At 36.6% G+C, this 24542-nt stretch overlaps 1 protein-coding gene across 1 annotated transcript in view; it reads left to right on the forward strand.

The window, feature by feature from the left end:
* The window catches only part of alk (ALK receptor tyrosine kinase), a 394553-nt gene that overhangs the window by 235817 nt on the left and 134194 nt on the right, over window positions 1-24542 (forward strand). Inside the window, exon 4 of the mRNA XM_084393327.1 lies at window positions 8530-8731. Within this exon, the coding sequence (XP_084249453.1) occupies window positions 8530-8731 (202 nt within the window). The remainder of the gene's footprint in view (window positions 1-8529; window positions 8732-24542) is intronic.

Here is a 24542-nt window from a genome sequence, read left to right on the forward strand (position 1 = left end):
CTGCAGAAAAATGTGCTGGAATTATGGGTGGCGATTCGTCTTGAGAGAATTCTGAATCATGCAAATGGGACCGGGTCATGGGCTTTGACTCTTCTGTTTTTATACAACGGCTTTACTTCGCTGACAGAGTTTCACTTCATCTCCTTCTTTGAATTTCGTATGTTTTGCACTTCTTGCACTTCATTTGGTTAACCTCTCAGAAGTCAGTGAAAAGTAAATGTAGATCTGGGCACAAACTGCTCAGAGTTTGTCACACTTTTACTGGTGAAAAGATGTGAGCAGGGTTTCAATCAATATAAGTAGAATGTTTGTAAAATGAAAGTTCTACTTAGTATCTCCAAATACATTTCCCAAACGCATTTGCAAATTGTACAAGTTTCAGTCTTATATCATTCTTACAGAGTTTACAATAAAGTAACTCAAAAGCTTTTGAATAAACAAGAAAGAAAGAAAGAAAGAAAGAAAGAAAGAAAGAAAGAAAGAAAGAAAGAAAGAAAGAAAGAAAGAAAGAAAGAAAGAAAGAAAGATACAATAATATGAACATACTTCAGTAAATCATGACAAAAATCAAGTTTTTAATGTTGTTTATATGTCTATGGTGTTTTTAATATGCTTTAAGACAAAGTCATGTCAACACCGTTGCAGAGTATTATCTCCTTAAAACTGCAGTTTGAAAAAATAATCAAAAGGCGGTTTGAAATCACTGGTGTTTCTTACGTCACAAACTACCTTTTAACCAATCAGGTCACGAGGGGGGGTGGGCTTTAGCATATCATTACTATGCTAGTGTAAAACACAAACATAAGCAAAACACAATGTAAAGTCAAGGCCTGGTTCTCTCATGTCTTGCACTGTCATCACTCCTTTTATCCTTCCCGATCTCCTTCCGTGAGACTGGAGATCGATGTGGCGCGCAGGTAACGCTCATTAGCAATCGTGCCATCTGTTCCCACAGCTCTCGACCCTACGTAGGAAGGGGATCTTATTATAATATGTGACCCTGGACCACAAAACCAGTCACATGGGTATTTATTTTAAATGAGATGTATACACCTACTGAAAGCTGAATAAATAAGCTTTCCATTGATGTGTGGTTTGTTAGGATAGGACACTATTTGGCCGAGATACAACTATTTAAACATCTGGAATCTGAGGATGCAAAAAAATCGAAACATTGAGAAAATCGCCTTTAAAGTTGTCCATTTATGTTCGCGGTTGTGCAACATTCACTCACAAAAATATATGTTTTATATATTTACGGTAGGAAACTTACAAAATATCTTATGCTTTATATCCTAATGATTTTTGCTATAAAAGAAAAATCGATAATTTTGACCCATACGATGTATTGTTGGCTATTGCCACAAATATACCCGTGCGACTGGTTTTGTGATCCAGGGTCACATGTTACCAACCCTTAATCTTCACGTTTCCACCCACGGCGCCGCCATTTGGTTTTCGCAAGCGACAACAGTGTAACCAGTTTTAACGCAATGGCAAAAGTTGGAGCAAAGCATGCAAACTGTTCTGTCACTATTAGACCAACAAATGTCACAGCTGTCTTATAAAGACCTCAGGGAACTGTGTCAACTTGTGTAAAAGTTGACCATGACGGTACATGCAAGTCGATGATATGAATCAATGTAACTCCATAACAACTACATAAATGTATCGCCTATCCTTTCAGAAACGTCCAGAAGTCTCTCCTGCTGCACAAAGTGAGATTATTCACATGTTTTGTTATTGCCAGAGTATCCGAAGCTTGAATGAATGAATGAGGCATTTATATAGCGCTTTCATATGTACTACTGTACACCCAAAGCGCTTTACAATCATATCAGGGAATCTCTCCTCAACCACCCCCAGTGTGCAGCATCCACTTGGATGATGCGACGGCAGCCACAGTACAACACCAGTGCGCTCACAACACACCAGCTACAGGTGGAGAGAGGAGAGAGAGGGGTAGAGCCAATTCAGTGGATGGGGATTATTAGGAGGCCATGATTGGCAAGGGTCAATGGAGGGATTGTAGCCAGTGTAAAGGATATTGTGTAAAGGTAGCTTGTGTAAAGGATCGGGCATCTTCTGAACGGGGAGCGGAAAAGCAGCTAATTTGCATTTAAAAGGACACACAACAGTGCGTTTTTGCTCACACCCAAAAAGGGACAACTTTGACAAGCTATAATAAATGATCTGGGGGGTATTTGAGCTGAAATTTCACATTCTGGGGATCTTGTAAAAAGGGGCATAATATGTCACCTTTAAATTGGTGTTTTCCTTCACTTAATGATTCATATGTCACGTCAATGCTTTCTTTTGCTGAACAGTTATTTTGATATGCAAGGCACATTTCAATAAATAAAAAATATATAAAAGCATTCAACTGCATCATACATGCCCTCCATAATCAGATTTGTGCACTGGACTGAGACTTATTCACTGCGTGTGCGAGCCACGCCATCAAGTCCCAAAGAAAGTCCCTGTGGAAATAAAGAACTTCAATGAGCAGTTTTTTTTTTTATTTTTATTTTTTTATATTTTTTTATATCCATGTATATTTAGCTAATGACCACAGCATTTTTTCATATAAGCATTTAATTATCACGCAAGTTTCCAGATACTTGCTAAGCAATATATTAAGAGTCACACTATAATTCAAAAATTAAAGCACCCCTGAAAGCTTTTACACTATAACAGTTTAGACTTATATCTTCAATCATCTCCCTAGTTATGTAGTCCCTCGTTCTGCTGAACTGAAACATTTAAAACGGACAAATTCCCAGAATTTACCACAAAACCCATTGAATATGGGCTTATTGTTTTATTGAATATTTGTTTTATTGAATAAGTCTCTCGGGTTGTCAGAAGTGATTGCATACATGATTGCAAGTGTAAATATATGAAGACAAAGCCTTATAAGCCTTTTGTTAGTAGTTTTATTTCATCCCTAATGGGAAACACACAGCTGCACGTCCTGCTATTGTCACGGTGTGGTGCAGTTCCAATGCAAACTTTTACTCGCAATATAAATCAAACTGGTACACAAAAAGATGGACAGAGGGTTCTCACACACACATAATACGACGTAGATCAGACAAAGACTGACTGAACAGATGGAACTTAAATACAAACACATATGAACACTGATTAACAGAACACAGGTGATACAAATGATGATGATGATTAAACAGGTGACAAAACTGAACTGATAATGACAGTAACCATGGATACAAAGGAGTGGTGGGAAAAGAACAAAGGAGAACAGGAACCAATCAAAACTCAAACTGAAAGTCCAAACAAACACTGATACGTGACAGCTACACAATAACTATAACTTTATTCCAAAAAATAAAATAAAAAATCAATAACAATAATATTGGTATATAGATTCACTTATATATCAATATATATATATATATATATATATATATATATATATATATATATATATATCAATATATATATATATATCAATATCAATATCAATATATATATATATATATATATATATATATATATATATATATATATATATATATATATACATATATATATATATATATATATATATATATATATATATATATATATACATATATATATATATATATATATATATATATATATATATAGATATACATATATATATATATATATATACACTCACCTAAAGGATAATGAGGAACACCTGTTCAATTTCTCATTAATGCAATTATCTAATCAACCAATCACATGGCAGTTGCTTCAATGCATTTAGGGGTGTGGTCCTGGTCAAGACAATCTCCTGAACTCCAAACTGAATGTGTTGTTGATGCTAGAGGTCAGAGGAGAATGGGCCAACTGATTCAATCTGATAGAAGAGCAACTTTGACTGAAATAACCACTCGTTACAACTGAGGTATGCAGCAAAGCATTTGTGAAGCCACAACACGCACAACCTTGAGGCGGATGGGCTACAACAGCAGAAGACCCCACCGGGTACCACTCATCTCCACTACAAATAGGAAAAAGAGGCTACAATTTGCACGAGCTCACCAAAATTGGACAGTTGAAGACTGGAAAAAATGTTGCCTGGTCTGATGAGTCTCGATTTCTGTTGAGACATTCAGATGGTAGAGTCAGAATTTGGCATAAACCGAATGAGAACATGGATCCATCATGTCTTGTTACCACTGTGCAGGCTGGTGGTGGTGGTGTGATGGTGTGGGGGATGTTTTCTTGGCACACTTTAGGCCCCTTAGTGCCAATTGGGCATCGTTTAAATGCCACGGCCTACCTGAGCATTGTTTCTGACCATGTCCATCCCTTTATGACCACCATGTACCCATCCTCTGATGGCTACTTCCAGCAGGATAATGCACCATGTCACAAAGCTCGAATCATATCAAATTGGTTTCTTGAACATGACAATGAGTTCACTGTACTAAAATGGCCCCCACAGTCACCAGATCTCAACCCAATAGAGCATCTTTGGGATGTGGTGGAACAGGAGCTTCGTGCCCTGGATGTGCATCCCACAAATCTCCATCAACTGCAAGATGCTATCCTATCAATATGGGCCAACATTTCTAAAGAATGCTTTCAGCACCTTGTTGAATCAATGCCACGTAGAATTAAGGCAGTTCTGAAGGTGAAAGGGGGTCAAACACAGTATTAGTATGGTGTTCCTAATAATCCTTTAGGTGAGTGTATATATAATATGTATGTTTTCTTGTGCAAATGTATTTTCCTTATTTCAGCTATGCTTCATGCATTTATTCTGGCTGGGGAGTTTAAGACACGACTTGAGAATGTTAAATAAGCAGTGCTTAATATGTTTTAACAATTAAGGTTTGGACCTTCAGACAATTGTCCCTCGGGTTTATTCGCCAACCACAGGTGCTGGCCAAAATAAATGTTCAAGTAAGACAGGGGAAATCAGTAGTGAGTCAGTGAGCAGCAAGACTAGTGTTCGGTTTTGTAATGCTTTCACCAAGAGGCTAAAGTATTCAAAAGTTGAGGAAACCGTAGTCAAATTACACACTCAGCTGGTTTTCTAAGTGTGGAGAAGTTAGCACAAACCCTGCTGCGACCATATTTAAACTTAATACGTTTCATTGAATTTGAACACACAATGTAAAAAAAATAAATCAGTTTAATAATACACTTTCAACAGAAATCAAAACCTCAAGTACCCTGTAGTCAGTTACAGAAACATGCGGTCTATTATTACTTACTACTTCTGACGTGCACAGCATGTTTAAGATATGCCTAAAGAATTTCAACAGACTGGGGATTGTGAAAGCCATTCATAATCTTTAATTCTTTCAAACATTAAAATATTGTTTTTTTTTTTTAACCAGATTTATGAAAAATTAAGTTTAAAAAGTTATAAAAAAGAAACTGTTTTAAATAATAATTTGAAGGGAAGGTTAATCAAACATTCCCTGCTGTTTATTATTATACTCCCTAGTGTTAATTAGTATTATTATTATTATTATTATTCATGATGCACATTTGGGTACTTATGGCATGCATTGAATCTTAAATATTTAGAGCAATATTTTAAGGTCATAAGTAAATGATGCCCAACAATTCCTCTCAATTTCAAACCAAACCCCAAAAATATGATGCTTTAACAACTCCTTGCTGGATTCAGATAACTCTGTGAATAATGAAAAAGCTACATTCCGGGACATTTTCCCTCCATCTTTTCACTGATGCTGTTTTCATTCCTTTTCTATCAAAAGAAGGTTTCTTTTGTCTTTTTTTTTTTTTGTGCACTGGCCCTGTGGAAAATTTCCTGATTGAGAGAGCTGAATGAGGCTGTTGAGAGGGAGGACTCTAAATCAAAGCCCACAGACAGAGCTTTGATTTTTCTCCTCTCTTTCATTATTTATTTCGTTTTCCTCTGGTGTGTTGTCATTTTCCTCCCCTCACTCATCTATTTTGGCTCTACATGGGCTCAGTGTCTGCTGCCTGGGCCACCGATCTATGAATTTCACTTTCACACATACAATCCAGATTCCCGCAGACTCGCTGAGAAGTGTACAGAGACAGTATGAAAAGGAAACAGGCTACTTATTTAAAAATGTATGTCTTGAAAGAAAGTCTGAAAGAAATAAACACAGTTAAGGACTCGTAGACTCGTTCCAATGCAAACTTTTACTCACAATATTAATCAAACTGGTACATAGAAGACGGGCAGAGGGTTCACACACACATAATACGACATAGATCGGACAAAGACTGACTGAACAGATGGAACTTAAATACAAACACAGATGAACACTGATTAACAGAACACATGAGACGTATATTTAAAAATGTATGTCTTGAAAGAAAGTCTGAAAGAAATAAACAGTTTAAGACTCGTAGCGGCAGATTAAGTTGCAGTTGTAGTTTGGACTTATGATTGTGCTATAAACATATCCAAGAAAAGCAATGCATTTGTGACAAAATACTCTACAAGTGTGCAACTCTCATTTCATGAATTTACGTGCAAATTTTGTCCATGACTTTTGATACGGGTGTGTGAATGTGTTTTGCACCATATTCACTGCAGCAACTGTAGCAAAAAAATGTTACTGTATGCATTTCTTAATTTGTAATTCATAGAATAGGATTTGTGCACCTGCAGTGGAGAATTTATGAAGGTGTAACTGGTGTGTTGTGTTTGTGGGAGAGAAAAAACAGTCTACAAGTTTGCACCTACTCTACCATTCTCTACAACTCCAAATTCCACTGTCACAGGTGCTCAGTGGTTTTGCTCCAAAAGTACATTCATAGTTTTTGTCTTTCTGAATTCAAGAAGACTGTAGCACGCAGCACAGACATGAGCTGCCTGGAGGTGTTACCAATATGGCCGCTGATTTCTCTAAAATGTCCTTTCGTAGCGCCCACTGGAAATAAAAATCAAAGACAAGATTTCTTTAATATCTCAATTGTTTCTCCTAAGACTAAACGGAGAGCAAACAGAGCCTTATTCTGACATCTCCAGTATCTCAGATGTTTCACCTGAGAAAATATCTCCAGCAATCTCAACAATGTCATAAACTGTAGTTTTTTAAATGCACTAAAGTCTAAAATTATATTTCTTAATATGAACTTAAACATTTGGCTGCATTTGCATTTGATTTTTTTTTCAAGACCACATTATCAGAGCTTAGCTTTTTTTGTGTGTTTGTATAGTGGATCACACTTTAGGTTATGAATTCTCACTATTAACTAACTGTTAACTAAGACGTTTGCCTCAGTAAACTCCTAATTACTGCTTATTAATAGTTAGTAAGGTAGTTGTTAAGTTTAGGTATTGGGTGATTAAGAGATGGTAGAATATGGTCATGCAGAATAAGGTATTAATATGTGCTTTTTAAAGGAGAACTCCGGTCAATTTTAACATTGTGCTCATTTTTTTGTACATTTGGAGTGCTGTCAGTACAGAGAACAACGACAAAAATCGGTGTTGCCTACACTGAGTTATCCTCGTTTTAAAATTTGCACCCTGTTGACTTCAATGGGGCAAGTTTTAAACCTGCTTTTAGCCTCTTAACATCCTTGATGTGTCATTACAAGTGCACAGGTCATGTGAGTGATTGCTTCGGAGTGAACGCGGGTGAATCTGACTGCAGTAGATGTGAGAGATATTAATAAAAATGATGTTTATTCAGCCAGCGCACATATCTGTATTTACATCCTGTTTTCGGTCGAAGTCCACAGTAATCGATTGTCGAGTTCACGCGCATAGGTTTAGTACCTATGATCACGCGCGTGAACTCGACAATCGACTACTGTGGAAGTAGTCCAAAAATTTTTTTTTCTGCCACAGGTGGGATATGGAAACAATTTTAAGAAAAAATATGAGATATCTCATTAAACACAGCTGAGAACTCACTTTCCAAACCTATAAAAGAAATAAAATCTTGAATTTTTTTGAGCTTGTCCAGTTTCAACCACTTCCAGAGGTAGTTGAAAACGCATTCGACCGCATTGCTTTCGTATTGTAAACGCTCATGTGGTCGAATGTGTTTGAACAGCCACAACTGACCGTATACTCTGTCTACTGACCTGCTTAAACATTATGGGAAGCGTACTAGCTAGACGGGATTTAGACTTTGTCGGCTGGAGAACCAAGTTTGGTTTGAAAATGAAAATCATACTAAGCGCAATGTTCTCTCACCATTCCTGATTTCTAACACGCATTCACCGCGTTTGGCTGGTGTTGCATCTATCAGAGCAGAAACGAATACTGATGCTCTCCGTATGTTTTGTCCGTCATTTCCATTCGTGTTCTTATGAAAATTGTGTGAGCTTATTTTATCCATTAGATTGAAAGATCTGACAAAGCCCATACATTTACCCACCTGTAGACCTTCCCCTCAAAGAAATCAGGACAGAAGTGGTTGAAAGTGGACAAAAGATGTCTCCCTCGTTTACCTGTGATCCAATCTTAATACCAGGTGTAAACAGGGCCAATGAAACTTGAAAGAAATATTTGAAGTCTCTTGCTCTCTGTCATAAATAAATATGTATCTTTGTTTGTTTCTCCAGGGCGGTTTCTCCCAGTGAATGGCTCAGCTCTGACGGGTCCTTGGGTTCTGAGCCCTTGGCTACGTGCCACACATCGGCCCTGTGGTCTGGATGTCACAGTGTTTTTGCACCCCAGGCAGAGTGGACGTTACACCGTCTGGCTCATCGAGAGGGACAAGTCACCACTCGCTCTCCTCACCACCGAGCACCCTCATGTCATCGGGTGAGTTTGCAAAGGCAACGTTCTCATCTTGAAGAGTTCTCAAAGAGTTACTCAACTCTTGGACCTCGTGAAATAGAATCTAATACACACAACACTGCACTGCTGAGACCTTTTGCATTGAGATTGCCAAGATTAAATCATTAATATTTAACCTGTGCAAAACTGCAGTGTTGTAATGGGTATTACAGGAAACATACTGGTTTTTTTTGTGATTTTTTTTTTTTTTTTTATAATTCAACTTAAAAACTCCTGCCTTAAAAAATCCTCCTGAGAGAGAAGATGTCAGTTAACTGAAATTGTTTGATTTATTTACATGCTGAATTCTGATTGGTCTTTTCTTGTTACTTACAAGAAAACTGCCTTTAAGTTGGAAAGCAGTGTTCAAATCTCATTTATTCCATGTAATCTGAATCAGATGATATTCTTAGTGAAACATGATGTTCAACAAGAAAATACGTAGGGCGAAAGTTAATTTATCAATCATCAATTTATTGGTTTGTGACATGTGGCTGTCACATAGCAGAATGTGCAATACTATAAGAATCATGCACTAAAAGTGTATTAAGTAAATAGGGTCAGTGTTGATTTCTTGACACTATTCTATTACAAGCTCTGGTATGGGAAAGCAATTTCACATTTCATACATTTATTCATTTGGAAGACAATTTTATCCAAAGTGATGTACATTAGATCCCAGGGAACATACAAACTGATAAAATCAATGCACTGTACATCTAGTTGCATTTTTCAGCTTTTTTAAAACTTTGTATTCATCAAATGAGGTGACCATTATCATCAAATTAATTCTTTCTTGATCTTCTATATAAAACTGGCAAAACATAATATTTGTTTGATTAGCAACACCTCCAGTACTTTAGACTAGCAGCCTTTAGATTTGACTTTGTGTCCTTGAGATTCTCTTCTAGTCCACAGCAACTTCCTGTTTGTGGGATTTGCCTCTGCAGAGTAACTCTATGTATTACAGGACTGGGCGGAATATGAATGCGTTCAGCCATGCGTGGCATGTTTAGATAGGGAAAAGTGCTCCGACTCATTATAGAGTTCCTCTTGAGGTCATTATTTTTGATCAGCCAACCAACCCACATATTCGTATGCAATTTTGCCCTCGCCTGAGGTCAACTCTTGTCCAGTGGATGATGTAAATTCCCAGAGCCAAAAATGACCAGGGTGGCTTTGTATTGTGTCTGTCTCATACATCTCAAAAAATGTATAATGTTATACTTACTGAGACACTGTAGTTTCCACTTTTGTAAAGTCTATTAGTGTTTAAACTTCTGAGCAAGATATACAGTACGATAGTATGCAGCACACGGCGTATGGGTTGAGTTTCACACTAGTAGTTTAGGCCACCCACATCATACTGAAATACAGATACAGAAACAGACAATTTTGTCATAATGGCTTCACTACATAACAGACAGTACGGTTATTCAAAACTATGTAAATATAAAAAAAAAAATTAAAAAAAAAAGCCAAACTGATATTGAACTGAAATGCAATCAACAAAAATGTAACTGTTTTATAGCGTGTCTGTGTTTGCAGAGAAACATAATCTCTTGGCAATTCAGAACCATTTTACATTTTGCTAAATTGGTGACTATAATTCATATGAATTCATACAATCTCACTTGTGTGTTTTTGTACAATCTGCTGACGGTTATGTTTAGTGGTGGGCTTTCATGCATACTTTTTATAAATATAAAATCGCCACCTCGTGAAATAGTTACATTTTTCCATGAGTTCGGGTTGGAAAAGACCCTAATTGAAGACCATTCAAAAACATTGTTTGATATTTTTCAATATTTCTGAACATAAGCTTATCACTGGCCAACATGTTTTAAACGGCATTTCAACTTCAAAAAAGTAGTTCAAAAAATCTTGCTCTCCCTTCCAGCTGCTAGAGCGGCTCTTCGTTCAGTCTGGGCTGCCTGTGCTCAGTTTAAAAACATTTAAAATATTTTTCTTTTGATGGTCTGAGTCCCCTCGTTTATGTCTTGAACTACATAAAACCAATGTGAAAAAACTAGGTTGAGGAGTTCTGGTAAGGCCAGAATACCACAGTGTGACTTTTGTGTGTAGCTAACTTATGTGTGGTATTTATTTGTGGAATGCTTATTGGTGAGTCACGAAACTGAGAAAGGAAAAGTGTGTCAGACGACAAAATTAAATATATATGGAAATGAAAACATTCAAATACCCCAAAGGCTCTTTTCGCCTGAGGGATTACGTGCTCTAGAAAAGGCAGCACACCTCAGCGCCTATAAGACAAGCTGCTGTTCGCCGCTACGAAGAAAAATGAATGTTGTGTCGCAAGATTAGCTTTACGTTCATTAGCCATTCCCGTAGCTAGCAGGCGAATGCCCCAGCAGTTTGAGGAGTTACTGAAACATAGAAAGAGGATCTGTCAAAGATCACAACGAAAGAAAAGCACACATTTTCCAGTCGAAAGTCAAAACCCTTCTATGAAAGCTTGTTTCTGCCACGGAATAAAACTATTTAAATGATAATTGCTACTTCTTATCTCACCATTCTGACTTTTTTTTCGTCACAGTTGTGTTTACATGTCGCAATTCTGAGAAATGTCTCAGAATTGCATGATATAAACTCTCAATTGCGAGTTATGAAGTCAGAATTGCGAGTTTATATCTCACAATTCCTTTATGACACAATTGCGACTTAAAAAAAATTCTGACTTTATAACTTTATAACATACACTTGTGACTATATCACGCAATTCTGGCTTTATAACTCGCAATTGCTAGTTCATATCAAGCAATTCCGAGAAAAAAAGTCGTAATTGCGACATGTAAACTCGCATGAGTTGGAGGACATGTTATCTAATATTTATGTTGAATGTTGCATTATGTGGCTATTTTCTGTCGTAGTTCAATAATTATTTATTTACCATTTTTTCACCATTTCTCTTTACACATCATATCTTGCTCTAAAATTCAAATATCTTGCTCTAAAAATTCAGAAACATAACTATCCATTTTATAAACCTGCTTTAGCCCAGAAATCACACAATTCTACAACTGCACAGGAGTCGAGCTAGGCTTGCATTATGCATAAGCAGTTGAAAATGTATTATATAAAACATTTCTATATTTTAAAATCAGATTGGCATGGCGATCATGTCATGTGTATGCTGTAGTAGACATATTATGCAAAATAATATCAATAAATTATTAATAATGTAGTATTACCTCATATCACTCATTCCTGAAAAACTAAAATTGTATCTATTACATTTCCCTGTGGCCAAACCAGAGTTTATGTCTCCTCCACTAAGATTCTTTGAAGTCCCAGCCTGTGTGTGATGTTTTGTTCCTGTAACTGAAATTCCACAAGGGTGTTCAGTCACGTAGTTATGTGGGTTGAGCTGCCTGTTCTTTTTCTAACGTTGTCTAAGTGTTCAAGAGCACAATATCTAATCATGGATTGCAATCTGTTTTGCTAATTGGTCTCATTTCTATTGCTGTGCATATCTGTTGGGCTTTGGACTATCGTATTTGCTAAGGATTAACACTTGTTTTAATCAATTAACTAGGGCTGATACACTGGTCAGCCAATAAAATGCTGTAAGAGAGTTCGATTAGAGATTTGTTTCATAGTGTTTAAACTTCATTAAAAGATTAAGGAGCACAGGCTACAACCATGCCAATTTTCAACTACTAATGATCATTTCTTCCATACACAAAAAAAGTACCAAAGTCTGCAATCAAAAGTCATATCAATATAAACTAAAAAAGTGTTGATAAAATTCTTTCAAGTACAATCTATCCACATTCATTTTATAATTCTATAATGGAGATGGTTGTAACGGAGGTTGAATTGTAAAACTCCTCAGTTTAACCACTCATCAAGATCAGTGTTTCCCAGCCTTGTTTCTGAGGCACACCAGATAAGGGAGACCAGATTCAGATGCCTCCAGGAACAAGGTTGGGAAACACTGACTTAGCTGATAGTAGATCCATCTTGGGGTATGTTTACACAACAATGATGTGCTAAAAACGGAACGGTTTTGCAAATAGAATGTTGTTTCTATTTGCAATGTGTTTGTGATGGATCTGCCATGAGCCTTAGCAAATCACACAAAAAACATAAAAAAATAAAAATGAGTCCATCGCCACAAAGCAAAGTGGTCTTCAATTGTGACAGTCTTTATTGAATCTTGCTTACACAAGAAAGACAAGTGATTAAGCCTCATTAGAGAGGAAAATGGCAACAATTGTAACAGTTAACAAAGATCTAAAAATCATATTCCATTCAGGTTACATCACAGAAAATAGCAAGTATTCAAAAAGGACATAATCGTGCTTGAGGAGCAAAATCAGCACCACTTTTCCAGGGTACAATAAGTAACAAGACGCTCACTAGACAAAACATTCACTGAATTTATAGGAGGTGGCCAGCACCATGGAACAAACGAAACCATACAGTTTCTCGCAACAACACAAACCTTGGAATGAACACAATACATTTTACTAAGTTTAGAGCCATGGATAAATTTGAGTTATTTTAGCAAAAATTATTCTATTAACCCTCTGGGGTCTGAGCTGTTTTCTGGGCCCTGGAGGTGTTCTGACATGCTCTGACATTTGTGCTTATTTCTGTTACTTGTGACATTTTCATGGCTAAAGTCTAATTACACTGTATTCAGCACAAACTCTGCTACAATAATATATCAGCAGCATGTGTGTAAAAGTTTGTTGTTTTGAGATAATGACATTTATGCGTGGTTTGTGAAAATACAAAAGAAAATTCTCACTGAAATAAGGTCATGAAACCCATACTGATTATTTCTTAACAAGACTTTTGAAAATTGTATGACGTAGCCTAGAATATTTGCTCTAAAACTATGTGAAAATCACCCTGACTGCTCATTCAGATAAGACAATATATTGATTTAAAATTTTTACGACGTGTTTTGTGTGAAAAAGCTTTATGCGGGAGCTCATTAATATGTAAGCTTTTCACACCTGAGAAAGACAAAGACCCTCCCCTAACGGCCCTATTAGGAGCTATCAGGCCCTATCATTCTGAGCAACCTTGCACAAAGAATGAGGAGATTTAAAAAAGAATGGCTTTTAGATTTTTTGGATTTATTTACAACACAACATAATCCAAAGACACACAACAAATGACAAAAAAGCACTCATTGAAAACAATGATCCAAAGACAGAGACCTTTGTGCCATTCCTAAAAACATTGTACATACCTTTCATTTCCAAGGTGTTTGATTTTCACTTTACCATGTTCATGTACAGAGACTCATGTGAATGTTGAAGTCAGCAGGACTCAGTTGCATCTGGGCCCTGAAAGAAAAAAAAAGTGAACATACTGATATCAAGAGAAAGGCCTGCACGATTTTGGGAATACATTTTAGATTTTTCTGGTTAAAATTGCTTTTTAAAATTCACAGAATACACACACACACACACACACATAAATGTTTCCAACAGTATATAATATAATGAACACCAGGTTTGTTGTGCCTTGTAGGCATAGGATATGCGCAGTGCTGCATAAAATAATAATAACAATAACCATAGCAGCCTATAAATCTTCCAAAATATTTCAGTAACAACTAAGCTAGAGAAAAAATATATTGATTATCATGTTACTTCAAATGTTTCCATTCGTTATGATGATATGAAATGAGATAATAGTAAAACATGAAGCCTACAGTGCTACAATGTGTGCAATTATAGTGCTACAATGTGAAGAAAATCCAGCAAAACGCGCCCGCGCCCGCCGACCTCAGAGGGTTAAACAAAAATCACACTTATCAAGACAAGACTCTAATACATCAAAGTTGGTACAGTCTCATTTCCTTTAGAATTCCCATAAAACAGATCAACTTCAGGCTTGAATCTCTTTGTCTCTGGTCCATCCCCACAACACACCAGGTACTAAATATTTCAAGTCAACTTCAACTAAGATGAGTTACAGCTTTTGAGTGATTATAAAGGGACCGCTCTTTGCGTGCTTTCCTAGGTGATAATCAATTCAGAATTTTAATAAAACATATAAGCATTATGTTCCACCCAAGTCCTATAACTTCAGAGGGGCTTAAGCTCATTGAACGAAAAGGAAAACAATTACAATGTTCCAATTTAAACAAATTACCCACCAATTCACCAAAATGTTCAATATTTAGGATTACTGTACATATTGCCATGCGAGTTTGTTGGGAGACCAATATCTACCTTAACTTAAATTTGGATAAATGTTCTTACCACCATTCCTGGTTTCCACTACTCTTACTGTATACCAACAACTGTTTAATTTAGAAACAAATACATGCCAAAATCCTAAGCTTCATTTATAGTATCTAACTGCTATGCAACATCTGGAAGTCAGGTTTACACAGGTTGTTATCAGTCCACCAGGAAACAAAATGTTTACTAAGTACTACACAGCTACAATGAGCCCTTCTGTGGAGAAATCACTGGATCACAAGTGTGTTACTTCTGAGTAATACAATTTTCCTTGAGGCTTTTACTCTCAAACCCATTTCTTTCTTCCTGCAATCTTAAAAGTTTGTTGGACTGAGTTTAGAGGAAGATTTTGCTGGTACTATGGGGGTTCGCCAATGAGTCAAAGCCTACAAACAGCACCAGTGCCACTGGGAGCTGAACTCTTCACTGCTGACACAATGCATTACCTCCCAAGTCACTTCTTATTACTTGAGGAGCAGCCACCACAAAGCAGGCCAGAGGATGGTGACTCATTCCTCTATTGTGTTTCCACACACCACAGCCAATAGCCTCCATCTCTTCTACAACTGCCACACAGAGGGGGTCAAAATGTCCCTGGCTTGGAGACCCCGCCGCTGTCACCGCTGTGCTCGTCTCCAAGGACTAGGCGTCAGACGGTTTCCATTAACTGGAGAGTACAAGAGGTATAAATAATTTAGTGGCAAACATGAAAATCGATAAATGCTTGTCATCCACTTAGGAACTTGCTGTCATTTCAATGAAACATGTGCAGCTCTGCTTCGTTTCATACACATAAATCACACAGAGTCGTGTATTTATTCAATTATTTGTTTGTTTGTTTGTTAACCTGTCTGGTTATGTTCATCTGTGCCGGCAAACGGGACAGAGGTGTGGTGCAAGGTCCCGGTCCTATGCAAATCCCACATCATGGCATTATGAGGGAATTGCATTATGCCATTAAATTACATTTAATGGCAGTATATTAATAAAAAAAAAAAAAAAAAAAATGTATCGAAATAAACAGAAAATAGTAGAAACTTTGCTTAAGTGCTTGTTTTGGACAAGAATTAACTTAAACAACTTACAAGTATTAACTTATGCAAAACATTTTACTTTAGCTAAAGTATTTGTATCAATACTGGGCGCTTTTTACTCAAAATGTCACGCTGGCCACCTCAAATATTTGTACGAATTGTCAACAAAAACAAATTACTTTCATGATTTATTTTCTCACAAAATACAGGTAGTTGCTCCATCAAATGTTCAATAAAAACATATTTTTTTCCTGCAATCATTCACTGTGGGAGCAGTGAAAAGCCAATAATGACACCTCACGTACAATCAAAGGACACATGCAGATTAATTACATATTCGGTAAAGAGCTAACAGCTTTGCGTGGCTCTGGCGTATTTCATGGGATTTTGTTTGTTCCTGGCCTTGTGACTCTGTTCTTCAGCTCTCCATTTAGCATCTGTCGGAGCTGACCCCTCACTGCTGATGCATAGCGCCGATGGGCTGGAAACGACCCTGACTTTCACAGTCTGGGAAGAAAGCCAGGAGCTTCACATTCATCAGCAGAGCTTAGGAACTAAACGAGTGGCAAATACTACCTATGAGATGTCTGCCAATTCTAAGCACACCGAAATCCATTCATGCATAGAACTGGACGTGTGGCGTTGGCCAGCATGGCTAGTGTTTGTAGTAGGGTTTATTTTGTAACGATTAAATAGGACATAGGTCTCAGATCAATATTGATTCTAGAAGAACTCCATCCCTTATGCAAGCAGAGCCATCAAAGACAATGTCAAGACATGCTGCACTGCCACTGCATTTCTACTCCATAGTTTCAAAGAGCTCCAGTGGCAACTGCAGTAATGTATTTAGAAAAAAAAAAGAATCACAAATTATGCATCTTTGAATGATTTCTGAAAATAAATCTGGCCACTCAATTTGGCCCCTCATCCGCCATGTTAATTGTTTATAAAAGAGCACTAGTTTAAGGTCTGCACATAATATTAAACATGGACTTACATTTACATTTAATCATTTAGCAGATGCTTTCATCCAAAGCGACTTACAAATGAGGAGAGCAATAGTACTTAAATATTTTACATAAAAATTCGACAGCAATGGACCTTTGTTTATTGAGGACTCCACTCATGTGTGTATGAGCGCTTTATCTCGCCAATTTAAGCATACAGGAGTGTTTAGTGGGAGGATCACTTTGAACATGAAAGGGACAAAACTCACCAGTAAGCATGCATCCAACATATTTCAACATGTTTTATTTCCCCTTTAAAAAAGAAGAATTTTGTAGATATAGTCTCCCCAGGTGATCCTAAAGTGTTTAACACTCTGTAGCTCAAAATAGGAAATCAGAAATTTTACAAAGTGAAACATTTTTTTTTTACGAATAATAATGATCTTTTCCCATCGACTCTTTAATGATTTCTATGGAGCCCCTAATGGTGGGACATGGTGAAGTAACAAAATATAAGAGGGAAGAAAAAAATATTTGTCAATGCTTTTGCATTCTCGCCGCTTGTAAAGAGCTCAAAGTGTTTTGCGAATGAACGCAAAGTTTCTTTGGGGTTTTGTGTGAGAATGCAAAAGCATTGACTTATTAAGATCTCTCCCACCACCATGTCCCTTTAGGGGCTCCTTAGATTTCACCCATGCCGTGACTACATTATCTTAATTATCACAGTTTAGTACTAAAATATATTAGATTTTCAACTCAGCTGAAACATCAAATATGGTTTGAAATCAAAATATGCGTCTCATAGAATATTTAATACAAAGAATGTATGAATGTATTAAACAATCTGATTTCACAGGAAACCGTAACTATTTTATGAGGTGGTGATTTCACATGAATTTCTTACGATGTGATAATCGTGCAAAAACGTACGAAAAGAAAAAAAGAAAAAAAAAATTAAGCATGAAGGTCCAACCCTAAACATTTCCTCCACTGGGGCATAAACAGATCGTACGAAACCGTACAAATGAGATCATATGAATATGACAAAACGTAAAATAGTTACAAATTACCATGAGATTGTGTTGATATATATTTATTTTATATATGAATATATCTTTTTACAGCATACCATACATTTTTTTGTTTCATACAAGTCATAAATGGAATTCGATCAACCTGACAAATTACATCACAGCTTGTGGGTTTAGATAAAGTCGAAATAGATCCTTGAAATTACAATTGCAAAAACGATTTCCTGGATGCGCGCGTGGCAAGCACAGCCATCAAAAACAATGTCAAGATGCGTTTCACTGCTGTATCTCCTCCACCGTTTCAAAGAGCTCCACTGACAACTGTAATGGAGGCATTTAGTCCAACAAGTGATGACAAACTACCGCTAGCTCTGAGACAGGAGCAAAATAGAGTCATTGTCCCTGTCAAGTAAAACAAAGAGAAAGTTTAGCAAATAGTGGGCGTTTTGTTAGGACTAACTGGCTGAATGCGATCCAAAATAAAGGCTTTCGCTAACTCTCTTTCAACCCGTGTCTCTCTCTCTCTATATTTTTTTTCTTGCACTCTCTCCTCTTTGAGACGATGCTGTTTGAAGTGTAAATACCCAACTCGCCTGGCGTGTGGTTCGGCAGCCCTCCCCCAACAACCCCTCCTTTGCTCCCTTTGGCAGCGCGGTCTGGGCTCCCAGGAGCGATCATCTGCATCCTGCCGTTTCATATGCAAATCCACCTCCCCTCAGCATCCACACTGCCACGGCTAGCGTGGCACTTTTACTGATGTATAGCGGCCACTAAAAGGTGCGTCAACAGAGGGACGCGCAAGATGTTGGGTTTGGAGAACGGGCACTTCACAGAAGCATGTGCCGTCAGGTGCATGTCGAAACATTTCACGCGCTCGGGAGAGAGAGGCGCATTGTGCCGGTGCAGGTGTTTGTAGTTTGTTATTCGCTGCTCTTGTCCCCATTCTGTCCTTGCCGCACACTCCCTCTCTGAGTCACTTGGCAGCGACTGCTACCTCTGAGACTGAAAGTAATGTAGAAAGGGACAGTAAAAAAGTGTTTTTATCTCAGATGTTTGTTTTTTTACAATAGCCAATCAGTGACAAAAAGGTGTGATTTTTGTATACATGGTGAATGGAGATAGAACAAAACTTGTTGATGGAGAATTGCTTATGGGAATTGCACGATTCAGAACTATCTGATTGTAGCAAGTACAGCAGGGAATGTTAGGATTGGGCAATGAAAACTTTAAGCATGCCATAATTATGCTCCTTTCTTCTCATTTTTCTTCTCAGACAGAATTATATTATTCATACAATATTACTGCTTCGTTTCTCCTTAAACTCTCAGAGGAAGCTTGAGATTGTTTTATGCATTAAAGCACAGAGAGGTATCTCAGTTTTTATAATCACTCAGTGCTTGTTGTGATTTATGCATGCAGGATAGATCCATCCAGTAAACCCTAGTGCAAATGCTCGGTTCATACTTTTTTATATTCGTAGCTTTTCTAAATTATTTTTTTTCTGAGTTTTAGTTGAGTAGTAGTTGACTGTTAGGGGAAGGGGTAAGGCCTGATCACAGCAAGGACAATAACTCTATAGTTCCAAAAAAAAAAAAAAATATATATATATATATATAAGAACACACCACTAAAATCAATATAATGGCACAGAGAAACGATATTGTTGGAATCACTTTCAGAATTTATTTTTTCTCCAGCTGTTTTTATTTTATTTTATTTTTTTAACAAAAACTATGACAGCCAATCAGAATCTATCCTGCTTTAAACAGCTTGAACATTTAAAGCTGACAAAACTGCAGTGCACACTCAAAATAAACAGAAAAATATCGTCTGCATGGTGTGGATGCTGTTGAGGAGCATCACAATAAAGTGTTAGCAGATATTGAGCACACAGTCTACTTATCCTCAACTAATAGTCTGAGAGTTAGTTGACATGTAGGTGCAACTTTACTTATAGTCAACAGAAAGGGTACCATCAAAATAAAGTGTTACCAAATAGTTTTATAACTCAATATTCTGTCCTTGGAATCATAATTTGAGTGAAAAGGAATGCAAGTTATTGCCGTTTTAATGCCTCTAGTGTTCATTTCAGCTGGAAACTATGAAGTAAATTGAAGTGAATGTTTAGGTAAATGTGTAGGTAGAAACACATTTTCCCAATGAGTCTGAGTTTGTCCCCTACTTGAAAAGCTACTTAGAAAAAAATAAGTAAAGACCTGCTACATCAATTTACAATTTGATCTAATTTTACATATGTACAATTGCATATCTACATGGCCACCTGTGAGCCAAGAACAAACTGTCAAACTACCCAACTGAAGCATACAGCATGTCCCACTGTACAGCACTGATGACCCACTGGATGGAGCAATGTGGTTTTGACTCTCACAACCATTTTGATAGCACACTAAGGACCAGTTTCAACAGTGTGCAAACCCATTTGGAACAGCACTGTCAGGACTTGTTCTTTACAGAATTGTCAATATGATATATGATATGAATCAGTCTCAAATGGCTGGGCACTAGTTGATAATTAAGTGCTTTAAATCAAATTTTTAAGTTGTTTCTTTGAAAAAAGGGATGTTGCTAAAAAGGTGAATGAATACAGATGCAAGGGCAAAACTATTAAAACATATATATATATATATATATATATATATATATATATATATATATATATATATATATATTAATATACTAATACACTGCAGTTATAACCTTTTTTATACAGTAAATTCTGTATACTACTTTACTGTTGTTTCATATACCAACCTGAATAATATTTCCTTCATTGTCACAGTTCCCTTTGTTTTGTTTTTTCCCCATCTCAAGTTTATTCTCATATCCAATATTACTTTCAATATGTTCTGTTAAACTATAACAAGCCTGAGATTGCACTTCATGCACTAAAGCACACATCATGATGTATATCCAGATGTAAACGATATAAACTTTAAACTTAAAGCGTAAAAATAAATACAAATACAAAATATAAAAAAATATATATATAAAAAAAATAAAAACTATAACAATATAGTATATTAAGTTATACTAAAATAACACTGGGTTCAATAAAAGTGAGTGCTCCTTTAAGAAAGACTCTTTGTGTCTCTTAGGAAAGTATTTTAGCCGACAGCATTTGTCAAAATCATGAGCACAGTTGAATTAAACAAGTCTCTTTCCTCAGAGTTTAACCTGTGATGAATGATAATGCTAGGAAGGTTTTTTTTTTTTTTTTTAGATAAAGTTATCAATAAAACCTCAAAGAAAGTAATCTCCACAAAGCCTTGAACTTTTGTGTTACATTGAAATGTATCCTTAATATTTCACAAACACAGAGACTTTCAGGGGGAGGCGGGATTGGAGAATGCATGAAAAGATTTAAAGCTGCTTTTTCAATTCCTACAGGAAATTGATGCATTTCATCTTGGCAATTAGATCAAGCAGTGAGAGAAGAGTAAGACCAAACACCAGAGAGAAAACAGTGATTGGTTTGTGGCGTGTGTGTTTTGCTAAACACTGCAGCACATGTTGATTCTTTTACCTCCGAAGCGCCAGGACTGGTTTATTTTTAAAATCTGTGGCAACATTATATCCAACCACATGCACATTAAACACACACATACAAATGATTACTTTATGCATGCTGAGCGTTTAAACAGGTGTTAATAACAGTTAATGGAGCAGAAACATCTGTTGTACTGTGCAATATTGTGGTCCGGGTTAGATTTTGTCAGGATGCAAATACAAATCTGTGCCGCATGAAATATGATATATAACAAAAAGCAGCGCATATTAGAAGTAAAGGGTAACGGAGAGAGCCACACAACCACAGTAATGGCAACAACAGTGTGGAAGTGAGGTCAAATACTTTCATTTTTATTTCCAGAGAAATTGATTTCCCAGAAAAGAGAGACAGTATATGCCAGTTTGAAACCCTAATTGAGCAATTAAAACAAGCGTTATTCTGAAAGCTAAAAGCAACAAATAAAATTGAACTAACTGTGGACTGTTGCCCATTCAACCTCACTGGAATTGTCAGAAAGTGGACCATGTTCAGTAGACGGACTAAAAGTACAGAACAGCCCAAACTGATTTGCACCGCACAGTGGATTACGCCAATGGTTTGTCCACGCTTCTTGTTTAGCTCATAACTCAATAAACCAAGCTGCTTGACTATGAAGAAGGTTTACTGCAAGTGTGTAGACGTGTGTGAGCTACTTCAACATTTCTAAACTGAATATAAAATATACAGTTATTCTTTCCTTACGATTACTTGCGGTTAGTTTGCTGACCCCTGGTGTGACCCCTTTTTTTTTTTCCCTCCAGTACCTGGTCTTCTTTTGGAGGGCATAGACTTAAAATTCGTCCTGTCTTCTGCAACCACCATTGAGAGATATTACGTACATATATACAGGTGCTGGTCATAAAATTAGAATATCATCAAAAAGTTGAATTATTTCAAGAATTCAACTTAACAGGTGAAACTAATATATTATATAGACTCATTACATGCAAAGTGAGATATCTCAAGCCTTTATTCGTTATAATTTTGATGATTATGGCTTACAGCTTATGAAACCCACAAAATCTAAATCCCAGACAATTAGAATATTACATGAAATCACACAGTAATTACACAGTAATACCATGGTCATTGAACCAGGTTTTGGTTGTTTTGGCAGTGTGGGCAGGTGCAAATCCTGCTGGAAAATGAAGGAAGCATGAAGTGCTCTGAAAATGTCCTGGTAGTTTGGAGGAAAGTCGGAGGTATGGTACCATTTTAAACAAGTCGCGGGCAGTGACAACACGTGTTGGCTTTGTCGAATGCATTAAACCAGTCGAGTGTTTTTTTTTTTTACGTTTCTTCATTCGGATCCATTTGCAATCCATTCCATTCTGAATAAACAAACAACGCAGTTTACATGCTTCGTCCTTGTTGCATTATTCATTAAGTTAATTCTAAACAGATTTCTGTAGTTCAAACAACTCGGAATTGTAGTTGAGAACGTCATTTATAACGGCCCACGTATTAAAAAATGGTCGGGTTTAAATAGGGCTCGGGCTCATAATTACAGTTAATGGGCTCGGACACAACGTGCATATATATATATATATATATATATATATATATATATATCACTCCCATCTGGTTACATTTAGCGTGTTTGTTATATAATTTTTGATTGGAGTGGACATGCATTTACTCAATAATGTTAACTTGACTGACTGCTTCATTTCCACTTTAAATGTCCCATTATAAAATAATGCTTTTAAACAATAGACTTGCACACTTATTCCATTTAATTTCCATACATAAAAATAATGTTTGCCATTAAACATTTTCAAATGCCTGATTCAATTGAAAATGTCTCTATATTCATTAGAAATATTTTGTGTCTACTTGCCATTGTTGGAGAGGATAAAACACAGAATTATTAACTTCAAATTAGGCAATTACTCAGATTTTTGCTTTTGAAATGGATGAGATCTCTTAATATTTATGTGAAAGTAGTTTCCTCTTTTCAACATTTGTCCATCACTTGAAAGTTTCTAAATTCTCAATTGATGCTTTCTACTTAGGATGAAAGCCTAATATTGCACCTTTGTAGTGAGGTCTTTCAATAAAAGGAAAAGGCCTCTTCTCACACGATAGAGTATCACCTGTCATCTTCCATAGTTCCGTGGCTTTGATATCAATTTTAAAGCACACACAGGCAAAAGAAGCTATATTGAATAAATAATACATCCAAAGACAATACTTCTTTATGTTTTGTTCCTTTCATTTCTCTCTGTTTTCCTTCAGAGACCCCTGAACAGACCTCAAAGCTAGCCGTAAGTTTGCTGATGAGTCCTCCTGGAGCCTTATCTTATGTTAGTTCTGTGTAAACATACGACAAAGTGTTTTATTTATGCATCAGCATGATGGGAAGGAGAACGTGCATCTTTGAAAGCACTCTTCTAACCTCAGATGGATTACAATAGCCTGCGTGGTGCTGCCCTTATTGAGTGCTATGCAGAACAAGCACTTTACAAAAAAAAAAAAATCTTCTTTTTTTTTTGTCTTTTTTTTTGTCTTATCTCCTCTAATTGATTTTTTTTTTTCAAACAGAAACTGGCAAATATCAAGACAGAAAATAGACACAGAGCTTCTGTTGTCGCAGTGGCAGGATGAGCCAAACACCTTTCGGTGAAATATTTGGAAGCTAGAGCTAAAGTGAAGTGTTCTGGAACACTTGCACCTTACAGTGCCAGAAAGGGCATTTGCTGGATCTTGTTTGTACGCTCAATCCACTGTTCTGGTGCAGGGACTGGTGCGCTAAAACTATTTGATGGATTATTTCACTTCAAAATAAATAATTCTATCATCACTTACTCATCCTTGAGTCGTTCTCTGTTCAGTTGAGCATAAAAGGATGAACATAGACTGAAGCTTTTGAGCTTTAAAAGGATGCAAAAAGCACCATTAGCCCTTTAACTGTGTGTGTGTGTGTGTGTGTGTGTGTGTGTGTGTGTGTATATACAGCCCTATTTCCAGAAAAATTGGGCTGTTT

Source organism: Rutilus rutilus (genome assembly GCF_951802725.1).
Source record: "Rutilus rutilus genome assembly, chromosome: 21".
NCBI classification, from domain to species: domain Eukaryota; kingdom Metazoa; phylum Chordata; class Actinopteri; order Cypriniformes; family Leuciscidae; genus Rutilus; species Rutilus rutilus.